Genomic DNA, 22,806 nt, shown 5'->3' with positions numbered 1-22,806 from the left:
AAGTGATCAAAGAGTCAGCCACTGAGTTCATGTCAGAGACATTCTCTGCTCCCATTACTAGGGAACCCACTTGGAGACTGAGCTGCCATGGGCTACATCTGTGCAAGGTTTCTAAGTCATCTCCGTGAATGGTCCTTGGTTGGATTATCAGTCTCAGAAAAGACCCCTGTGCCCAGATTTCTTGGTTCTGTTGCTCTCCTTGTGGAGCTCCTGTCACCTCCAGGTCTTTATATCTCTCCCTTCTTTCTTAAGATTCCCTGCACTCTGCCCAATGTTTGGCTATGAGTTTCAGCATCTACTTCGATACCCTCCTTGATAGAGTCTTTCAGAGCCTTACATTGTAGGCTCCTGTCCTATTCCCTGTTTTCTTCTTCTTCTGATGTCTATCGCATTTGCCTTTCTGAATGAAGATTGAGCATCTTCCCCAGGGTCCTCCTTCTTGCTTAGCTTCTTTATGTGTATAGATTTTAGTATGTTTATCCTATATTATATGTCTAATATCCACTTATAAGTGAGTATATACCATGTGTGTCTTTCTGCTTCTGGGATACCTCACTCAGGATGATCTTTTCTAGATCTCACTATTTGCCTACAAATTTCATGATTTCCTTCTTTTTAATTGATGAGTAGAATTCCATGGTGCAAATGTACCACAATTTCTGCTTCCCTTCCTCAGTTGAGGGACATCTGACTTGTTTCCAGATTCTGGCTATTACAAATAAAGCTGCTACAAACATGGTTGAGCAAATGACCTTGTTGTAGACTTGAGTATATTTTGGATATATGCTTAGGAGTTGTATAGCTGGATATTAGATAGTACTATTCCTAATTTTCTGAGAAAGTGCCAGATTGATTTCCAATGTGGTTGTACAAATTTATATTCCCACCAGAAATGGTAGAGACTTCCCCTTTCTCCACATCCTCTCCAGCATGTGTTGTCCCTTAAGAATTTGATCTTAGTCATTCTGATGGATGTAAGATTGGAGTCTTAGGGTTGTTTTGATTTGAGTTTCCCTGATGACTAAGGATGTTGAACATTTCCTTAAGTGTTTATCTGCCGTTTGGTATTCCTCTATTGAAAATTCTCTGTTTAGCTCTGTATCCCATTTTCTTTATTATTATCATTATTTTTTATTATTAATTATGATTTGTTGAATTTGTATCCCAGCAGTGGTTCTGTCCTTCATCTCCTCCCAATCACATCCTTTCTCCCTCTTATCCCCCTATACCCCTTCCCTAGACAACTGATAGGGGAGGCCCTCCTCCTCTTCTTTGTGACCCTAGTCTATGAGGTCAAATCAGGACTGGTTGCATTGTCTTCCTCTGTGGCATGGTAAGGCTGCACATCACATGAGAAGGTGATCAGAGAGCCTGTCACTGAGTTCATGCCAGAGAAATTCCCTGCTCTCCTTACTAGGGACCTCACTTGGAGACTGAATCTATAGGCTACATCTGATCCGAGGATTCAGGTTCTCTCCATGCACTCTCCTTGGTTGGGGTATAATTCTTTTCGGGCCCCCAGGGCTCAGTTTTTGGCTCCATTGTTCACCTTTTGGAGCTCCCATCCACTCCAGGTCTTTCTATCTCCTCCTTCTTTCATAAAATTGCATGCATTCTGCCTAAATTTTGGATATGAGTCTCAGCCTCTGCTTCCATACTTCAATCAGCACCTTCAGAGGCCTCTGTGGTAGGTGCCTGTCCTGTTCCCTTTTTGCTCCTGCTCTTGATGTCTATATGTTTGTCTTCCTGAATAAGGATTGAGCATATTCCCTAGGGTCTTCCTTGTTGTTTAGCTTTTTTAGGACTATAGATTTTAGTATGTTTATCCTATATTATATGCCTAATAACCACTTATGAGTGAGTGTATACCATGTGTGTCTTTCTGCTTCTGGGATACTTCACTCAGGATGATCTTTTCTAGTTCCCACCATTTGCCTGCAAATTTCATGATTTCCTTGCTTTTAATTGCTGAGTAGTATTCCATTGTGTAAATGTACCACAATTTCTGCATTCATTCCTCAGTTGAGGGGCATCTGGCTTGTTTCCAGATTGTGGCTATTATGAATAAAATTACTATGAACATAGTTGAACAAATGTCCTTGTTGTATACTTGAGCATATTTTGGATATATGCCTAGGAATGGTATAGCTGGATATTAGGTAGCACAATTCCTAATTTTCTGAGAAAGCACCAGATTGATTTCCATATTGATAGTAAAAGTTTACATTCCCTCCAGCAAAGGAGGAGGTTCCCTCTTTCTCCACATCCTCTCCAGCATGTGTTGTCTCTTGAGTCTTTGATCTTAGCCATTCTGATGGGTGTAAGGTGAAATCTCAGGGTCATTTTGATTTGGATATCTCTGATGACTAAGGACATTGAGCATTTCTTTAAGTGTTTCTCTGCCATTCGACATTCCTCTATTGAGTATTATCTGCTTATCTCTGTTACCCCATTTTTTAATTAGATTACTTGGTTTGTTGGAGTTTTACCTCTTAAGTTCTTTATATTTTTCAGATATAAGCCCTCTGTCATATATAGGGTTGGTGAAGATCCTTTACCAATCTGTACGCGGTTGTTTTGTTTTGATGACTGTGTCCTTTGCTTTACAGAAGCTTTTCAGTTTCATGAGGTCCCATTTATCAATTGTTGCTCTTAGAGCCTGTGCTGTTGGTGTTCTGTTCAGGAAGTTGTCTCCTGTGCCAATGAGTTCAGGGTTCTTCCCCACTTTTTCTTCTAAAAGCTTTAGTGTGTCTGGTTTTATGTTGAAGTCTTTGATCCACTTGTGCTTTAGTTTTGTGAAGGGCAGTGATAAATATGGATCTATTTGCATTTTATCTACATGTAGATATCCAGTTAGACCAGCACCATTTGTTGAAGGTGCTTTATTTTCTCCATTGTGTGGTTTTGAAATCTTTGTCAAAAATCAAGGTGTTCAAAGGTTTGTGGGTTTATTTCTGGGTCTTCTATTTGATTCCATTGATCTATTAATCTGTTTCTATGTCAGTACCATACAGTTTTTATTGCTTTTGATTTCAGTGGGTTTGATTAAAGTTTGTCTCAGTTTAGTTTGATGTTGGCTATAGCCTTGTTGTATATTACCTTTACTATGTTTAGGTATGTGCCTTGTATCCCTGATCTCGCCAGGACTTTAAATATGAAAGTGTGTTGGATTTTATTAAATGCTTTTTCAGCATCTAAGAAGATGATGATGTGATTTTTTTTTTCTTTCAGGTTTTTATATGGTGGATTACTTTGATGGATTGCTTGTATGCTTTATAGGCCTCTCCTTTAAGTTGGGTAAATTTTCTTCTATGATTTTGTTGAAAATATTTTCTGGGCCTTAATCTTCTTTTTCCTCTATTTCTGTTATTCTTAATTTTGTCTTTTCATGTTTTCTTAGATTTCTTGAATGGCTTCTGTCAGGAATTTTTTAGATTTAGCATTTTCTTTTATGGATACATCGATTTCTTCCACTGTATCTTCCACACCTGAGATTCTTTCTTCCATTTCTTGTAGTCTGTTAGTTATGCTGAACCTCTGTAGTTCCTGTTTTCTTCCCTAAGTTCATCCTCTCCATGATTTCCTCTGTTTGTATTATCTTTAATTTTTCCAATTCTATCTTCTGATCTTGAACTGTTTTCTTGATTTCCTTCACCAGTCTGACTGTATTTCCTGTTTTTCTTTCAATTCCTTAACCTGTTTGTTTGAACATTCCTCTGTTTCTTTTATTTCTTTCAGTTATTAATTATTTTCTCTGTAAAGGCCACAAACTATTTGGATGCATCTTCCTGCATTTCTTAATGGATGGCCATACTCTGTTTGTATTTATCTTCCTCTATTTCTTTACAGATGGCCTTAATCTGTTTGATTTTATCTTCTTCTATTTCTTCATGCATTTTATTTGTTTCCTCCATTATCCTCTTCATAAGCATAGATGTAAGATCATCTTCTTGTATTTCACTAATGTTAGGATCCAGGACACTTGCCCCTAGATTACTGGGTTTTGGGGATGCCATGTTGCTTTTGCTTTTCTTGGTTGTGGTCTTACGCTGGCCTCTACTCATCTGGCAGTCTCAGGTATTGGCTGTTATTTTCTGGTGCCTGCTGGAGTCCTGGGGTGAGTGGAGAATTTCTTTGGCAGGAAGATAGTTGCTCCTGAAGGAGCCCTTCTCACCTTTTTGGGTGTGGTCACTGAATGGCCAGTACTTTCAGGAAATTACCACAGCTCATGTCAGGTATAGGGACCTGTGGGGTAACTTGGGTTGTTTGTAGTCAAGGGGGCGTCTCCTTTCACCAGGAGCAGTCCTGGAGACAGCTGCCCTGTCACTGGGTTTCTTGCTCTGAATTTTTGAGCTCCTTCTGCTGCTGCTGCTGCTGCTGCTGCTGCTCTTACACTGTGTTTGTTGAGCGTAGTCTTCTTGAAGATCCAGGGAGACCTATGGTTTGGTCAGTTTAGCTAGGGAGAGAGTTTGCACCTTTGAGCAGTATCTGGGGGCTGATCCCGTGGTTCCCAGGCTTCTATAGGTCTGAGGTTGGAACTCTGTGCCGCAGTACCCAAGCAGTAATCAGTGACAGGTGAGCACAACACTCAGGAGTGTGGCAGGAGGCTAGAGCCTGGAGCCTGCGGGAATGCAGGAACTTTTCTGAGGATTAGCTGGGTGTCCTGAGGTCAGACTTGATGTTTACTTCAGTGTGGTGTTTCCTCCCACCAGGGAGACCCAGCCTGTAATGTTTTGGGGACTACAGTTCAGTCTGGGATGGTGAGCAGAGCAAACAGGTGCAGGTGATTGGCTCTGTGCTGGCGACTGGGAGCCTGCAGGAATCTGAGAATTTTTCTTGGTGGTGGGGTCGGGTTCATCTGGGTGCCCTAAGGTCAGACCTGATGTTTCCTTCACTGTGGGGTGGGATATTCTTCCAAAAGGGAAATCCAGTCTCTGGTATTTGGGGCACACAGTTCTGTCTGGGACAGTGAGTTTGGCAAGCAGGCCTGTGGTTCTGGGCTGGCAGCTGAGCACCTATAAGAGATGGGGACCTCTTTTAGGTCTGGGTGACCTGAGGTCAGTCAGTTGGTCCCGAGTTCTTCCTTCACTGTGGGGTTTTCCTTCTATTGGAAAACCCAGTATCCGGTGTTGTGGGGCCCGCATTTCAGTCTGGGATAGTGATCAGAGCACACAGGCTTGTGGCTCTGGTCTGGGGACTGTGTGCCTACCGGGACCCGGGAATTCTTCTGGGGTTTAGCTTGGTGACCTGAGAATAGACCCGATTGCTTCCAAAACCCTGGGGTTTTCTCTCACCTGGGAAACAAATTAGCTGGTGTTAAAGGCTCACAGTTCTGTCTGTTGGTCACTGTGTAGTGACTGCTGTCTTGCTCTTCAACCATCTTGGATTCCTACCCAGACTGTTTTCTTGTAGAACCCAGGATCAACCCCAGGGAATATCATTGTCCTCAGAGAGCTAGCTCCTCCCACATCAAAAATTAATCAAGAAAATGCCTCACTTGCTTATTATTATTATTATTATTATTATTATTATTATTATTAGTAGTAGTAGTAGTAGTAGTAGTAGTAGTAACAGTATTAATCATATTACAGGGGTATTGTTGTGATACACCTGACCATGTAGTGTGGAAAATATTATTTTTCAGACTTTGTACTTGAAAACCTTTTGAGTGATCAGTGCTCAGTGGGCTGTTCTGTGTGAGCTTGGAAAATAAACATGCTGAGAGCAGTGCAGATGGAGGTCTGGCTTATGAAGTTCCAGAGGGAAGTTTTTTTTTTTAATTTTTTATTAATTACACTTTATTCATTTTGTATCTCCCCATAAGCCCCTCCCTCCTCCCCTCCCTATCCCACCCTCCCTCCCCTTTCTGCATGCATGCCACTCCCCAAGTCCACTGATAGGGGAGGTCCTCCTCTCCTTCCTTCTGATCTTAGTCTATCAGTTCTCTTCAAAAGTGGCTGCATTGTCCCCTTCTGTGGCCTGGTAAGGCTGCTCCCCCCTCAGGGGGAAGTGATCAATGAGCAGGCCAATCAGATTATGTCAGAGGCAGTCCCTCTTCCCATTACTATGGAACCCACTTGGACACTGAACTGCCATGGGCTACACCTGTGCAGGGGTTCCAGGTCATCTCCACGAATAGTCCTTGGTTGGAGTATGAGTCTCTGGGAAGTTCCCTGTGTTCAAATTATCTTGTTCTGTTGCTCTCCTTGTGGAGTTCCCGTCCCCTCCAGCTCTTACTATTTCCCACTTCTTACATAGAATTCCATTCACTCTGCCCATCAGTTGTCCATCAGGCTCAGCATCTGCTTTGACAGTCTATACTGCAGAAGCTTTCAGAGGCCCTCTGTGGCAGGTTTCAAGGTTGTTTCCTGTTTTCTTCTGGCTTTCAGAGGCCCTCTGTAGCAAGTTCCGAGGTTGTTTCCTATTTTCTTTTTCTTCTGATGTCCATCCTCTTTGCCTTTCAGGATGGGGATTGAACATTTTAGTTAGGGTCCTCTCTTTTGCTTAGTTTGTTTAGATGTACAGATTTTAGTGGGTTTATTCTATGTTGTATGTTTATATGAGTGAGTATATTCCATGCGTGTCTTTTTGCTTCTGGGACAACTCACTCAGGATGATCCTTTCCAGGTCCCACCATTTACCTGCAAATTTCATGATTTCCTTATTTTTCATTGCTGAGTAATACTCCATTGTATAGATGTACCACAGTTTCTGCATCCATTCTTCAGTTGAGGGGCATCTGGGTTGTTTCCAGCTTCTGGCTATTACAAATAAAGCTGCTACAAACATGGTTGAGCAAATGTCCTTTTTGTGTACTTGCGCCTCAGAGGGAAGTTTTGAGAGTCCCTTAAAGACTCTTTTGGGGCTTTTGACTTATGAATTCCTAAAGCAAAACCTCTGCTTTACTGGGACAATTGACACTGGTCAGGTGGGACTAAAAAAATCAGGAACAGACCAGCATCATCAAGATAAAGCCTTCTGGAAAGTGTTTCCTCAGAGTTAGCACACAGAAGCTGTGTTCCAGTTATGGCCAAATCTGTATGTTGTGATGGCAGCCAAACTTGATAGTGTAAGAATCACTATTGTTTCAGTTATGAAGGGGTCATAGAGAGCAGTTGAAGCTTGGTAGTTTGGGGTGGGTTTGGAGTCCATGAAAAGATTCCAGGAGAAACCATTGGTAAACAAATGTAGCTTTATTTGCAGTAAAAAAAAAATAGCTTTATTTGGCCTAGGATTAAAAGGGTCATGGAGAGAAGCTGAGGTTATGTATCATGTGGCAATGTTAGAATTAAGAGAGCTGAGGAGAGGTTTCTCATGAAGCTTCAGCCTAATTGAAGTTAGGGACTTTGGAGGTAAGAATACCATGGGATGAGCTTCAAAGGCAACATCATTTATAAGATAGAGCTGATTTGAGCCTAGGAGAGAAGCTGGGTGTGCTCTGGTGACTCTCTGCCTAAGCCCTTTGGAGGAGCCCAGAAGGCCACGAGTGAATCCCAGACCTTGGACACTGAGTATTTACTGTGGTAGAGTTTGGTTTTGCTTTGTTCCTTTTGTACCTCTGTCCTGGTTTTCCTTCTTGGAGTAAATATTTTGAACTTATTTTGCTCTTACAGGAAACCACAGTTGAGAGACTTTTGAGTTTTAGAGAGACTTTGAATATTTTAGAGACTTCATATAGTTTTGGAAAGGTCTGAAATTAGAAGGAGACATTGGATAATTTAGAGAGATTGAATTTTTCTTTTGGTATGGAATTAGTTTAATTATGATGTATAAAGACAATGGAATGCAAGACAGTCATTTACAACGTGAGGTGGATTGACATGCATATACTAAGTGAATGGTCTTCAACAAAATACATGGGTGTGAGATACACACCCAGGATCCCAGCACTTGAGAGGAGGAGGGAAGAGGTAAGGAAATCAAAGTCATCCTCAGGTACACAACAAGTTTGAGCCTAGTCTGGGCCATGTGAGACTATCTGAAAACCAAAGCACACCAAAACGAAGAAGGAAAAACATTAACCGAACTTTAAAAAAATGTATCTTAGACTAGGGATCGAACTTTTTTTTTTGAGATTGAACTTTTGAGGTATTTGAATTTGTACAGGTTATATAACTTCAAACTACTAAAATATTTTGTGTTGTGATATTAATATTAAATATGAGATCTTGGGGGATGAACAAGAATGTAAAGGTTATGGTTTATCAATAATGTGTTTATGTATAATGTTGACAGAGGGTCAAATGTGCTAACTAGTTTTTGTGTCAATATAACACAAGATAGATTTATATTGGAAGAGGTTACCTCAATTCAGAACATGCCTCTTTCGGATTGGTTTACAGCAAGCCTGTGGTGCACACTTTTAATCCCAGCTCACAAGAGGAAGAGGCAGAAGGATCTCTGAGTTCAAGGCCAGGCTGGTCTATAGAAAAAGTTTCAGGACAGCCAGGGCTTCACAGAGAAACCCTGTCTCCAAAACTTAAAAGAGGTGTGGTTATAAACATATTGCAGCTTACTTTATACATTTCTAGTAAATTACTGCTTATTTCTGCTGTATTTTTCCCTTGATACTAACTGTAGAACTTTGCATGCAGTAAATGTTTGAACAACTTTTAAAAATCAATGTCAGCTGTTGTTGAGTTATATCCTGATATTTATTCTATTGGTATCATTGGCTGTGTATGGATCCTCAGTGAAACTTCTGTCCCCAGACTCAGGTCTGTAAGTTATTTAATTTTCATCTGAGTGTGCCATACACATTGCATAAGCCTGTAGGTTTCCTCTCACAGGAAGCCCAGTGCAATCCTGTGTGCAGCAATAATTAAGGAGGGGTGGAGTGTGTGGACATCATTCATCTCTTGCACAGGAAGTGGCCATAACTTTGCAATTGTCTTTGGGCTAAAAGAGGTGCTTTCCTGGTTCTCACATAGAAATATACAAGTTAAGGACCTTGGAGACTTAATGCTAGGAGGTCTTCCTCATTTGCTTATGCACTTAGTCATTCATTTAGTCACTTGATAGTTCTGGGGAAACCTTTTAGCTCCCTTGCTTTGGGAAGAAAGTAAAGATTAAAAGTAGTGCTTGCTTTGGGTTCCTAATAGAAATAGATACACAAGGGCAGTGTAGACAACAACTGATTTTGCTAGAGGTAATTAAAGAAGACTTTCTAGTGACAAACAGCATCATTTTTATCTCTATCTTTTAAGGCATAGATAAAAATCTTACTCTTCTGAGAATTTTTCTAATCTATCAACTCCTTTTCCCTTATCCTGAAAGAATTATGTATTTTAATCTATACTTCTGATGCTACTTCATAACATTATCAAATTATTTGTCATGTTCTGTAGACTATTACAGTTTCTTTCATACATTTCTGTTTCCCCTTTCTATTGTCTGAAAATCCTTGAATTTGCTGTGCTGATTGAAGCTCAGCTACTTCATACTTATTTAAGGTCACATAGTTATTGAATCATAGAGCTGAGCTGAAGGACTCTGTCTCATTGTTCTTTCTTCTGATCTAGCACTGAGTGAATAAATAAACTTACATACAGAGTGAGTCCCTGTCACTGCCTAAAACTTCTCCTTCTTACTCTCTTCTCTTTTTCCTCATCTTCTTATCTTCTGAAACACAATCATGGAAGAAAACATTTCAAACATGAATCTGTTTGACATTTCATTGCTCTGAAAAAGTGTGGACAACAGACATAATAAAAAGAGACCCACTTCACTGGATGTGGTGACACATAAAAATAATCATAGCACTTGTGTGGCTGAGGCAGGGAGATTATTTCCATTTGAATTTGAGGCTAGTCTGAGAAAGGTCTTGAAAGCCTGGGATTTAAAGGCAGACTTTGTCTCAAAAAATAAAAAGAAAATAAACAGTCACTTTGTGCTGTTGTTCCAATTTTGGCTCTTACCAACATGTTTTGTGCTTGTGGGTTAAACAGGAACTCTCGGGCACTCAGTACCCTTTTTTTTCTACTTTAAATTCTCTTCAAACATGGGTTTCATTTTTTTTAACCTATTAGTCCCTAATAGTCTCTTTCATGGACCTTCTATCCTGCTGAAAATGGGCACCATTAATTATTCCTTTAGTGGAGCCATTGTCTCTGGAAGATTCTTGTATAAAAGTCAGCCAAGATGCCTGAGAATGCATATGAAACATTTTGAGTACTTTTCTGGCACGTGAGAAGGCATGTTATTAATCCCAACACCACAAAAAAAAAAAAAAGACAAAAGAACCACTAAAATACCTTAACTAAGGGAATCCAAAAGAAACAAGTTACTGAATTACATTTTTCAGAGTTACTTGAGAGAACATAGTGTCTTAGTTTTAAAAATGCTTACTGCCTTGTTTCTTTTCAAAGCTTTAGTCAGAAACCCCAAAGAAAGAGGAATAAAATCTTTCTAAAATCCAAATCTGGAGATGTTGGTCTTAGGGCCCAAGCTAACAAATTATTTTGGTGGAAGGTAGTTATTTGCAAAACAGCATTAATGCGAATAGATCTTTGTTCTGGGCTCTCCTCAGAAGCATAGGCCCCATAATCTCAAGAGAACACAGAATATGGAAGAAGGATCAGGGATGGCCATTAATAAAAGAAACATGGAATGTTTGGGTTGGAGAGACTGAGAACAATGATTCCCAACTATGCTGTTTAGAGAAGCAACCAAGTTGAGACAAGGTCCTCACACTCTCAGCTCTCAACATGGGCTCTTTTGGGGTGAGTCTGAACCTACAAAATTGTATATGCCATGAATAGATTATTTCCAATTTTTGGATATTTCCCAGGGCCTAATTTTCACTAGTTTAACCTGAAAGTTATAACCTGAGTACTGCATCTATTTAAATCTATTTCAACTAGATTTGGAAACTGCTACCATTCTTTATTGCCTGTATTGTTAGAATTCAAGGTGGAAGGCCCTAGATGAAAATCCATCATCAGTTTAGGTGTAAATGAAGACTTCCCAGGGACCGTAAACAGTAGGCTTTAACATACAACTAACTCTCTGTCTTCCTAAACTCTTTGGTTCCCTTTCTTATCCTCAAAGTCACATTGACTTAGGGATGTAGAATTATCTTTTATTTTATTTTAGCTACTGTTTTTTTCTTTCTTTCTTTGTGATTAATAAAATAAATCTAAAAACATCCTAACATATGGAGCAATAATTATATGTAAATTCTACCTTCACCATTATTTCCTAGTGTTGTTTGCTTAGACAAACCGTTTCATTTACAGTGTATGGCAGAGACTTGCCGCATATTCACTGCAGCAACTTGGTCAGAATGTATCTTGTCCCCCTTGCAGTATCCCTGGTGAGAATGCAAACTCTCTGAGACTCACAAGGAGGAAACAATACACTATCAACATTCTTCAATCCATGCCTGAATTTCAGATCAAGCTGCACACTGGAAAGACATTCCAGGTTGTGATGAGGTTCAACCCTGATGTTGGGTTCACTTATTTCCACAGTGGAGACATCTTAAACTATATGATTTACAAGACTGCCCAGTAGGTGTTAGCTTCTCAGGAGAACTTGCCCTTTGTGATGTACTGGAGCATGCACTGGACCCCAGCCAGCTGAGACCTGGTCTCTACTTCTACAAAGGTGCTATTGTGAAGATGGAGCAAGTGGGTGTTGCCACTTCTGGAGACAAAGAGCCAAAAGTTTCTATATTTTCTATTTGTTAATCTTCTTAAATTTTTGTATAGCAGGAGATCTAGAATCATGGAAAGAATGGTCATACCCCAAGAGAAGTAACTTTTCTTTAAAATGGGGTGGGGGTGAATTTATAACATTTATTTTGTGGTAGGCCTTGTAAATTATGTAGCTGTTTCTGTACATCAGGAGAGAAGGCATTCTCATAGAATATGATTTAAGTAGGTGTGATGGAAATGATATGGTATCAAGTTTCAGACTTGCTACAAATTTGCTTCAAGTTTTACATTTTGTCAATAGATTTTCATTAGATACTATCATAGCTATGATATTTGAGGATTCCCTCAGTTACTCTAAGGAATCCTCAAATATGGAGTAATAAGGAGTAGTTGCTCCTTGTCTCATGGGCCGAACTTAAAGGCAACTTGTAACTTCCTGCTTTCCCTTTCTGTAGCATGGGAAGCCAGTGTCTTTGGAGATTGCTTGAGAATGGGTGGAGACAGAGCAGTAGGGGCTGTTGCTGTGTTAGCAACTACTCCTTTCACAATAGCTGTGTTTTGTCATCTTGTACCCAGATTTCCGTTGGTTACCCTCAACTTTATCTTCCTCATTTCTGTTTCCCCCTCATGACACTAAGAATCCTTCAGAACATGTGACCTTCCTGCTAAAAACATAAAGCTCGGCTTTCCCTGGGCTCTATAGTTCTGCTCAGAACCTATATCCCATCCCAGAGAAAGGCACCACTTCAATGACAGGTATAGCATTCATTTGTTCTCTTAGATTCCCATGCTAAGACAGTACCCATAACAGTGGTCTGGATATGCTTAACTGACTCTCAGATCCTAGTTAGAGATGAAGGGTCAAAGATAAGACAGGTAAAATTTTCTATTGGCTTTCTATTCTACAGCCTGTGATAGCAGAGAAAAGATAAATACTTGATAATTTCTAACAAATGATGGTCTTTTAGAAGATAGTCATGTAGAAGTTAAATGTTCTTCAGAGCTAGGAGTTAAGAGTTCTGAATAGAATTTTAAAAAATTCTGTCTTTTATCTGTCACTTTTCTTTGGGTGAGTTGTTTCTGCAGTCTAGGACTCAATATTTGAGTCTTTTTTGCAAAAAAGATGACAAAGATGAGATACTGTTTAATGTCTTAGTCTCTGTATCTCTTATTTTGAAGGTTTTCAGCCCTCTGTTGAGAAAGGAGATGAGACTAATGTTTGAATGCATACCTCCAGGCAGTGATGAACACACCCTGGAGAACTGCTGCTGATCTGAAAAGTATGACAGAGAGATGAATGCTTGTTTCTTTTCTAGTTTTATATGCCACTACTCCAATTTCATAATTTAAAAGTCACGGGGAAAGAAGTTTGGAAGTAAAAACAGAACAAATTTATAGGTGAGGAATAGAGGTCCAGAGAGAAGAAAAGGTAATTGCCGAAGGCCACACAGAAATTGATAGCACAGCTAAGTCTAATCCCAACCTGGTGTTCTTTTTGCTTTACCGTGGGACTAAGACACTAAAAAGTAAGAAGTGATGTGCAATTGAAGTAGGTGGCTCTGCTTATATTGGAAAAAATACGGGTATTTGGGCATGCTCCTCAGTACTTCTTTTTCACCAGTATATTTCTTGCTATGTGGCTTATTCTGGACATTTACAGATTTTTAGTGAAAAACTTATACCTTTTTTACCAAGCTTATGCCTTTCAGTTTCCTTCATGGAGAGTGACCCCCTCCTAGTCTCATTGAGAACAGCTTTGTGGAGCTACCGAAAGGAATATTTTTCCAGTGTTATAGGAATAAATGATGCTATTTAAAATCAGATAAATGACAAATAGAGGAGTTTAAGAAACCTTCAACTATCACCCGACATAGTCATCTATCTCTTCATTCTATGGGTCTGACTAAATTTTCTTAACTAAATTTGCTTTTCTTCTATGTATTCCTTCGAACAGGTGTGAGCTGGAACATCAAGAGTGAAAATGAAAATGGCCTACAACCAGCTTAATGACTGACTCCTTCCATCAACCCTGGAAAACAGTATTTATAATATTTTAATTCAGTGCGCTAAGACTCTTTAGTCCCTTTCATAGCTTTTTTTTCCCAGGCTTCCTGGGGTGTATGAGTTCTTCTGGGGCATTCAGGAGGCTATGGATACTTGTAGAGCACTCATCTCTTCTTAGAGAAGGTGATGAAAAGGGGAGATGATGACAGAAAAATAAACCCAACAGTTAATTACTCCTTTCTCTTTTAATCAGTTTCTTTGGCTTTTACAAGCTCCAGAGTAAGATCTTTTTAAACACCTTTATTTGAAAGCTCTAGAAATCTCATCAAACAATTTTACAAACACCTCTCTATATAAGACTTCTGCCTGCATTTCTAGAGAAGACAATTTTAGATGAGAATAACCTGTCCCAGTTGCTATTGGCTAGGTACATATCAGTATCCAATTTTGTCTGATACTTTATACTGGATTAAAGTCAGAGAGCCACATTTCTGGGAGATGTAGGCTGGATAGAGAGACAGTGAGAAAAGTTATGGACTAGGAAAGACGATTTTAATCTTTAGCTTTTAAGTTATCCCAAACATCAAATTAGAGTGATGTGTTAGCCACATATTCAACTAAGAGTTTAGGAAAAAAAAAACAAAAAACAAAAAAACAGGAAATTCTTACTGAAACACTGTATAAGAAGTTTTCCTTTCCTAGCAGTCTTGAGATATTTGCCACTTTTTGTCCTAGTGCCTAATGCAGATCATCTACTGTTTTTTTAAAACCTACATTTAGACATGGGCAGGACAAAAAATATACTGGCATTTTGAGTAATAATATCATGATGTTAGAGGAAATCTCAAAGAAGTTGAGATGGTTTGGCTCTTCTGGCAGCTGTGATGGCTTACTCTCCTGGTGGCTTTGAGTTCAAAAATCCTAGTACTGACCTGCAAAATCCACTGCCCGTTTTGCTCTTTGTTGCTTTTCCTCTCTCTTTTTGCAGGGGGTTATAAAAGTCAGATAGGAAAAAGTGATAGTGAGGAGAGCCAAGAGACACAAGGAGATGATGTATGATATAACCCCAAAGCTGTAAACAACTTATTATATGACCTTTAGCAAGTCTTTCCCCAAACATTAGACTTCATTTTCTCATTTATAATCTTGAACAAATAAAACAAGATGACTTATAAGAGCATTTTAATAGTACTAATTCTTTAGTCACTTTTTTTTTCTGTAAAGAGGTGTCAAACACAAAGTTTTCTACATGTTAGGCAAGTGCTCTGCCACTAAATTTTTATTCCTATGACTTAATATTTTCTTTTTTGTTTGAGAAAGGTTCATAATACATAGCCAAGGTTAGCTTTCAACCTGAAGTTCTTCTACCTCTGTCTATGAAAGCTTGTATTTATGCATGTACTAGCATACTGGCTATAGCTGCAATTTCTGAGAATTTGTTACATAACAGAAACTTAATTAATGGCTTTATATGCATTATCACATATTCTCACAATGACTTTATGTACATTTTTGTGGTTATAAACATCTAAGAGTCAGGGACATAAAGTCATTTATTTAAGAGATCCAGATAGTTAGTGGCAGAGCTAGAATTCAAGCCCAGTTTTTAAACTCAAAGTCTAGGTACATAATGGGATACTGAAAACAGTGAAAAAGACCATGATAGGAGGAAGGAACATGAATATTGCCTTTCAAATCATGGAGGCAGGATGATGAACAAGCTGTCTTATTTCTGCTGAATAGAAGCATTAATTGAGGTTTGGGTCACAAGAGTCTCTCGACAAACACTGAGGATCTCTGGTTTGAGGATCTTAGGTTTGGAGCCTAAGGCCTGTTTTGCTCACTTCCCAATTTTGGTGTTTATCCAGTCACGTCAGCTTCTATCATTTGCTCAGGGTAAGACTTAGTCACCTTATTTTCTCTCTTTCTAGGTGACCATATTCCAAAATCTTCTTGCTGCCCAGTGGAATCTCCTGACATGGCCTTCTGCAGTGTCACGCTCCGTGTATTTGACAAGCTGAGTTGGACACTCTGTGTGGTAGAGTGTCAGTTTGTCAAATACCCCAAGTGTGGCTCATGCTAATCAGCTCCAGGCCCAGGAAAGAGCAGATAGCCTTCTGGCTATATATAAATGCTTACAAAATACCAAGCTCTCTCAAGTTACTCTATGGCTTTGAGGGAACTATAACATTTCATCAGAGGACACCAGAGTAAGAACGATGCAGCTTTGGGGCCTACAAGTCTGGGATGCATCAATGTACATTGTAAGAATGCCATGGAATTCACAATGGTCTTGAAAATACATAAGGGAAACCAGGAGGGAAGTGCTATTTTATTTATTATTAATGTCTTTATTCATGTTCTCCTTACAGCCAAGACACCAGAATTTTCATACAACCATCATAAATTTTACGAGACTGTAGGACACAAAAATCCACTTTCTTGCCTTTGGAGCATATCTTGACTTTTCCTACATCTTCTCTTTTCCTCTTTGGTTTTCTCCTCCTTTTGCATGCAGAAAGGGGAGGGAGGGTGGGATCGGGAGGGGAGGAGGGAGGGGCTTATGGGGGGATACAAAATGAATAAAGTGTAATTAATAAAAAATTAAAAATAAATAAATAAATAAAGTTAACTTACAGCACATTAAAAAACAACAACAGCAAAAAAAACATCCTTTCTATTTTTTTTTTTTTTTTTTTTTGTATACCCAGTTCTTCCCTGGACTTTCAGACTCCAACAAATTCTAATCTCTCTGGGTACTTTTGAAAGTCAATCTATAATTTTTCTTTACTCCTTGGCTGGACACACACTGGTATGTGCCCTACCACCCAATATATCGTAAGTTGTCACTGAATTTTTCTAAGGTATATTCTTGAATTCCTCGTTATAGTATAAGAGTCTAGAGCATATTATATTTACTAGATTGCTGTTTCTCCTACCACTGTCCAATATTTTAATTATTTAATAAATGTTTACTAATTCTTTGATGTTCTACTAGTCCATAACCTTTGGGTATGTGGGTCAACTGCCACCCAGGTTCTTTTGAAAAAACATCAAGCTGTTGGCATTCCAGTGCTGTAGTGTATACAAGGTGGTAACTAAAAGGAATTTTTTTTTTCTGAGAAATACGTCAGTGCTGAGAAAGAAGAGCAAAAAGGAAAAAAAAATAGATTCAGAAGGAAAAGAAATTTGGGAATTGTTTACACAGGGCTTTTTAAAAGAATTTTCTGAGCCTTTAATATTCTAATACTGCACTGGGATGAACTTCTAATACAGAACTATGGAATGAAACATTTTCAATCTCTCTCCTGAGTCTAACATTTAATGACATATATTTTGAGAAGGTTCTCTAAAGGAATTCCATACTCTCTCCCTATTCTGGAGATACCTTTTCCTCTTTAACTTTCTACTCACCAACCAGGCACCTGCATGACAAGATCCATATCGTCACCCTAGATTTGTTTAGAATGGGTGGAGGGTTGCATCTCTATATACTAACTATCTGGCTTATCATGCACAGATAAGTAGTAGTTTAGGGGTAAAGACCATCTTCAGAAATGTCTGCAGCAATGTATACACACTGCTGAAAATTCACGGGTTTGACTTTCAGTCTTTATTCTGCCATTCTCTTGATCTCTGTTACTTTTGACAAGTCATCATTTCTCTCCCAATTTTCTTTATTCTTTATCAACTTGTTATATGTGAATGTTCAGATAAATAATATTTAGACTTTTTCAGATGAAAGAATAGGAGATATCCCTGGTAGTTCCTGTGAAAGGGCTTCACTGAAATTATGATCCATTTTACTACGGAAATTTCAATAAAAATTCCCACCCTAAGAACAGGGATTTATGTTTTTAAAGGAAAATAGCATAACTGACATCTTCAAAAGCTTGGGAAGCTGGACTCAGAGCTGTTTCATGAAGGAAGCTGAGGTTTCTACTGTGTAGGGTCCATGCTGTGGAGGCTTGTAAGTGAGATGGAGAAGTTGTCTCTCTCACTGATTATGTGTAGCTAGCATTTGGAAAAGAAGAAAATGTTGAGGTTTGGATCATGGATTTAGCAGCATCAGTGGGGATGAAATGGAGAAGACTCTTATTAATTTATTAATTTTCATTTACTATTTTGATTTATTTTGCAATCATCTCAAGGTGGGAGTAGCTCTTGATGAAACTTAATCTGATCCCGTGCATATACAGGAAACATAGGCAACATGGTTGTTTTCATGAAAAGTAAGAAAGTTGATTTGTCATGATATACACAAGGGGAAGGAAGAAGTACAATCCTGACCAAAAACAATTTCTTTACATGGGAGTTTCAATCAGAAGTACGTAGATAGTTCATTTCCTCCCTTTTCCCCATTCTCCCCCTCCCCCAAAAAGAAAGAATCTGTTACTCTTAACCCTCTTCACATTATAATTAGAGCTCAGGAGTTAGAGAAGATAACCAATGAATATTGCAACTATTTTGAAGATTTTAGTGATACTACATACATCCTTTAAAAAGAAAGGAACTACTGTAATATGTACATTCATAGTTCTTTGAAAAAAAGTGAAGCTTCTTTCCAAAGTTCCTGTTGCTCTGAGTAGAGTCATGAAGTAGAGCTGAAAGAAAGCTAGAGAGGGAAATGGATGTTATGTGGAATACTGTTTAAGCAAATATTTATTATGCTCTAGAAAAGGCTAGCCATGATATGAGACGGGAAGTATCATGAGTTTGAAGGTGAAAGACAAACTAACCAAGAAACAGATAACAAAAAGCAAAGGTATAGGTTAGCTTTGTGTTACAGATGAATGATCCCAGTTACATGGGAATCTAAGGCTGGTGGCATTCTCTACCTACTTTAGAGACTAAAATAAAGGCAAGTCTGGACAATTCAGTAAGATCTCATCAAAATAAAAAGTGAAAAGAGTACAAGACTATAGTTTGGTGGTAGAGTACTTGGTTAACCCTGGGTTAAGTTTCCCATGAAGTACACACACACACACACACACACACACACACACACACACACACACAGTCTCTTTCTCCCATGCATGCACACATTTGCATGCACACATGCACACATGTATGCACACACACAAAGACACACATTCACACATAGAGCCAATGAGAGAGAGAGAGAGAGAGAGAGAGAGAGAGAGAGAGAAGAAAAGTGTATGAGCTATATTCCTAGGGGTATAGGAAGAATCTGAGCACAACAGACTCCATTTTGGTACTAACCTCCATCTTGCAATTGACCTAGCTCTCACCCCTAGAACCTGAAAAACATGTTTGTATTTTCAGGAAATCATAACATTGTAGAACACACAGTGTGCCCACTCTGACACCAGACAATCAGGAAACAGGTTGAAATGACTGTTGTCCTTATGGTTACTAAAACAATTGTATGTTTTCCTTTTGGTTGCCAAAATAGTTACTCCAAGTTGACTTTAGCCAATCACTATGTAACATGCCTGCTCTTGCTAAATCTTACCAAATCATGTAACCGCCAAGTCTGGAAGCCCTTTCCCCTTGCTAAAAACAAACAAACAAACAAACAAACAAACAAACAAAAAACTAAAAAAATCACCTTCTTTCAAGTGAAGGGGCTCCTGGCCTCTGACTGCTGTGTCAATTCATGCTGGGAATCTGAGCCTAAGCCTGAAATAAAGGCTCTTTGCTTTTGCAGATGATTTCTGACTCCTGGTATGGTCAATGGACTTTTGGGGTCTCACGAACTGTGTACAACATCTTGGGGGCTCGATGAATCTCTCTTCTGTAATTTCTTCAGGCTGATATTGAGGCAGAAATATTGGAGACCCAGGAAGGCTAAAAGGCTAGTCAAAAGCTAGGCAAAGGAGTACCATCTAATTAGTGATCTAGTTGAAGAAACTGGGAGCCATCACATTGGCTGGACTGATTTACTTCAACTTTCACCAAGTCCAGATTTCAGCTTGCAATCAATAGCTGATCCATGAATTGAATCTGTCAGCCAGGTAAAAATCTGTTGAGACAAATTCAGACTAGAGAAAGAACTTAAAATTTATCTAGTAAATGGGGAAAGTGAGGAATCACAAGACCAAGGGAAAAACTCATCTGGGGTCCATTTGAGCTATGGCAGATTCAGGTCTTCTGACTTTTATTAATTTCTTGAAACTCATATGAATTTTAGTTTACAAAAATAAGTATATTAGTATCACCATTATATTGAGATCCATACTTTAGAAAAAGCGGGTGACAGGTGTTTACAAGACAGCAGAAGTAGACTCATGCCATTAAGACCTAGTAAATTTATGGCTTTTGTGTCAGAGATATACATATTAGACAGAGATATTTTTAGCATAATTAGAAGCACCTTTAAGTTTATCTCAAGACACCCAAAGGGAAATTAAAATCTCAAGCTTGTGATTGGATAATAAGCAGTCAGTGCCCAATCAGCTTAGCTTATCAGAACTCTATTGATCAATGTCATAACTCTGAACTTCTGAACTCTCTTAACAACATAAGCACAACAATAGCACAGAGGATGGGGAGAAATCTGAAATATCTTCCATTTTCAATACACCTTAAATTATTTCCTTATATCATTGCAACTTGCATTCACATACTTTAAAACACCTACTTAGACCTCCCAATCTTTCTTCCATTTAACAACTTTGAAACATCTTCCTAGAGCCTCACCTTTTTTAAATCCTCATAACTTAAACTTTCATATCCTCAGACCTCGCATAAACTTTATGTACAGTTATTCACTGTAAGACACAGGCAGTTAACATGAGCAAGGCAAACCTGTTTGCCTTGCTAAATAAGAGATCTACTACATAATAGTTCTAACTAGCTAATGAATTGACCAATGAACTAATAATGGGACTGATATGTACTCTGCATTGTGACATAGCAATATCATTTAAAAATCATCTGGTCTTAGAGAAAGGGAAGGAATCCTGGAAACTGGTATTTGCCTGAGTTAGTAGGACTGAGTCTCTTCTGATTTTTTGGTGATGGATAGAAGCATGACAATGAGCTTCTAGTGCTGTGGGAATTTATCTGGTGTTTGAAGAAGAGTTATAGAGGCCCCAGGAAGGAGTATAGAAGCATCCGGGATCAAACCCAGAAGTTAGATTTCTTAAGTAAGTAAATTAAGTAAATTCTTAGCCAAAGCCAGGATTTCTCAATGGCCCCAGCTTGACAGAATACATAATTTAAGTTGTCTAGGAAGAAAGGAAACAGGGAAGAAAGCTGTATTGAAGCCAAAAAGTGAATAAGTCATAGGTAATTATGTCATTAGGCACTCACTTTTAGCAGATATTATTGTCTTCAGTAGCAAGAACTTCTTAGTTTCTGGGAGCTGTGTTCAGCCAGCAGGAATAGTCATTGTTGATCTGGTAGTTATTTGGTATTCCTGACCCAGGCAGGGCTTACTAGAATAGTCATTGATCAGAGCTTGAGAATCTGATTCATGAAAGTACCCACTCGCTATAGTAGTCACCCTTGTTTCTTCAGAGTTGCTCATTTCCCTGGCACACACCCTACTGACCAAGATCAAATTACTCATGAGAAACATCTCGGGGCTTAGATGCTGGTATTTCTAGTATCCTGCCTCCTAAGTTCTTATTCACTGAATCTCAGGATCTTGTTGGTAATACTTAAATCATCTTGTGCATTCATTGATGTAGGAGACAATTCTAGGACATTTATCTTAGAGGGTAAAATATTTTCTGACCCTGAAAAATTCTGTTGGGGGTTAGTTTCCATGTTTTCTGCCAATGACAAAAGAATTGAGGGCAAGGAATGGTTAATAATTTAGAAAAAAGTTTGACACAGTGGCACATGCCTGTAATCCCAGCACTTGGGAGGCAGAGGCAGGTGGATCTCTGTGAGTTCAAGGACAGCCTGGTCTACACAGTGAGTCCAGGACAGCCAAGGCTGCACAGAGAAAGCTTGTCTCCAAAATAAAAAAACAAAACTAAACAAAAAAAACCAGATCTATCTGCATTATTCTGCATGTAGACATCCAGTTAGACTAGCACCATTTGTTGAACATGTTATTTTTTTTTTTCAATTGTATGATTTTGGCTTCTTTGTCAAAAATCAAGTATCGCTAGGTGTGTGGGTTTATGTCTGGGTCTTCTATTCAATTCCATTGATCCATGAGTCTGTTTCTATACCAGTACTGTGAAATTTTTGTTACCGTTGCTTTGTACTACAACTTGAGATCAGGGATGGAGATACTTCCAAATGATATGTTATTATATAAGACAGTTTTAGCAATTCTGTTTTTGTTTTTGTTTTTGTTTTTTTTTTTTTTTTTTTTTTTTTTTTTTTTTTTTTTTTTTTTTTTTGCTTTTCCATATGAAATTGAGGATTGTTCTTTCAAGGTCTTTAAAGAATTCTGTTGGTAATTTGATGGGAATTACATTGAACCTATAGATTACTTTTGGCAGGATGGTCATTTTCACTATGTTACTCCTACCAATTCACGAGCATAGGGGATATTTCCATCTTCTGATATCTTATTCAATTTCTTTCTTCAGAGACTTAAAGGTTTTTTGTTTTGTTTTTTCAAACAGGCCTTTCACTTGCTTGGTTAGAGTCACACCAAGGTACTTTATGTTATTTGTGACTATTGTAAAAGGTGTTGTTTCCCTAATTTCCTTCTTAGCCCTTTTGTTTTTTGAATGCAGGAGGGCTAGTTGAGTTAATTTTTTGTTCAGTCACTTTGCTGAAGGTGTTTATTGGTTGAAGAAGTTCTGTAGTAGAATTTTTGGGGTTACACATGTATAGTATGATATCATCTGTGAAGAGTGATACTTTGACGTTTTCCTTTCCAATTTGTATTCCCTTGATCTCCTTTAGCTGTCTTATTGCTCTAGCTAGGATTTCATGTACTATGACGAAGAGGTCAGCCTTGCCTTGTCCCTGATTTCAGTTGGATTGATTTAAGTTTCTCTCAGTTTAGTTTGATGTTGGCTATAGATTTGCTGTATGTTGTCTTTACTATGTTTATGTATGTGCCTTGTATCCCTGATGTCTCCAAGACTTTAAACTTGAACAGGTATTGGATTTTGTTAAATATTTTTTAGCATTTTCAACATGTAGAAAAATGCAAATAGATTCATACTTATCACCCTGCACAAAGTTAAAGTCCAAGTGGATTAAAGAC

At 38.6% G+C, this 22,806-nt stretch overlaps 1 protein-coding gene and 1 long non-coding RNA gene across 2 annotated transcripts in view; one reads left to right on the top strand and one right to left on the bottom strand.

The window, feature by feature from the left end:
- The first annotated feature begins 12,365 nt into the window (after positions 1–12,365).
- On the top strand, positions 12,366–16,126 carry LOC129675051 (uncharacterized). Its single transcript, XR_008719866.1, has 3 exons — positions 12,366–12,413; positions 13,612–13,696; positions 15,593–16,126. It is a non-coding gene; the product is annotated as an uncharacterized LOC129675051 (long non-coding RNA).
- Positions 16,127–20,997: 4,871 nt separating this feature from the next.
- The window catches only part of Vsig4 (V-set and immunoglobulin domain containing 4), a 37,698-nt gene continuing 35,889 nt past the window's right edge, over positions 20,998–22,806 (bottom strand). Inside the window, 1 exon segment of the mRNA XM_055605074.1 lies at positions 20,998–21,175. Coding sequence (XP_055461049.1) covers positions 20,998–21,175 — 178 coding nt within the window.

This window comes from Psammomys obesus, unplaced genomic scaffold, assembly GCF_907164565.1.
Source record: "Psammomys obesus unplaced genomic scaffold, mPsaObe1.curated_primary_1811, whole genome shotgun sequence".
NCBI lineage: Eukaryota > Metazoa > Chordata > Mammalia > Rodentia > Muridae > Psammomys > Psammomys obesus.
The sequence above is the reverse complement of the archived record's forward strand: the minus strand, read 5'-3'. Positions and strand labels throughout refer to the sequence as shown.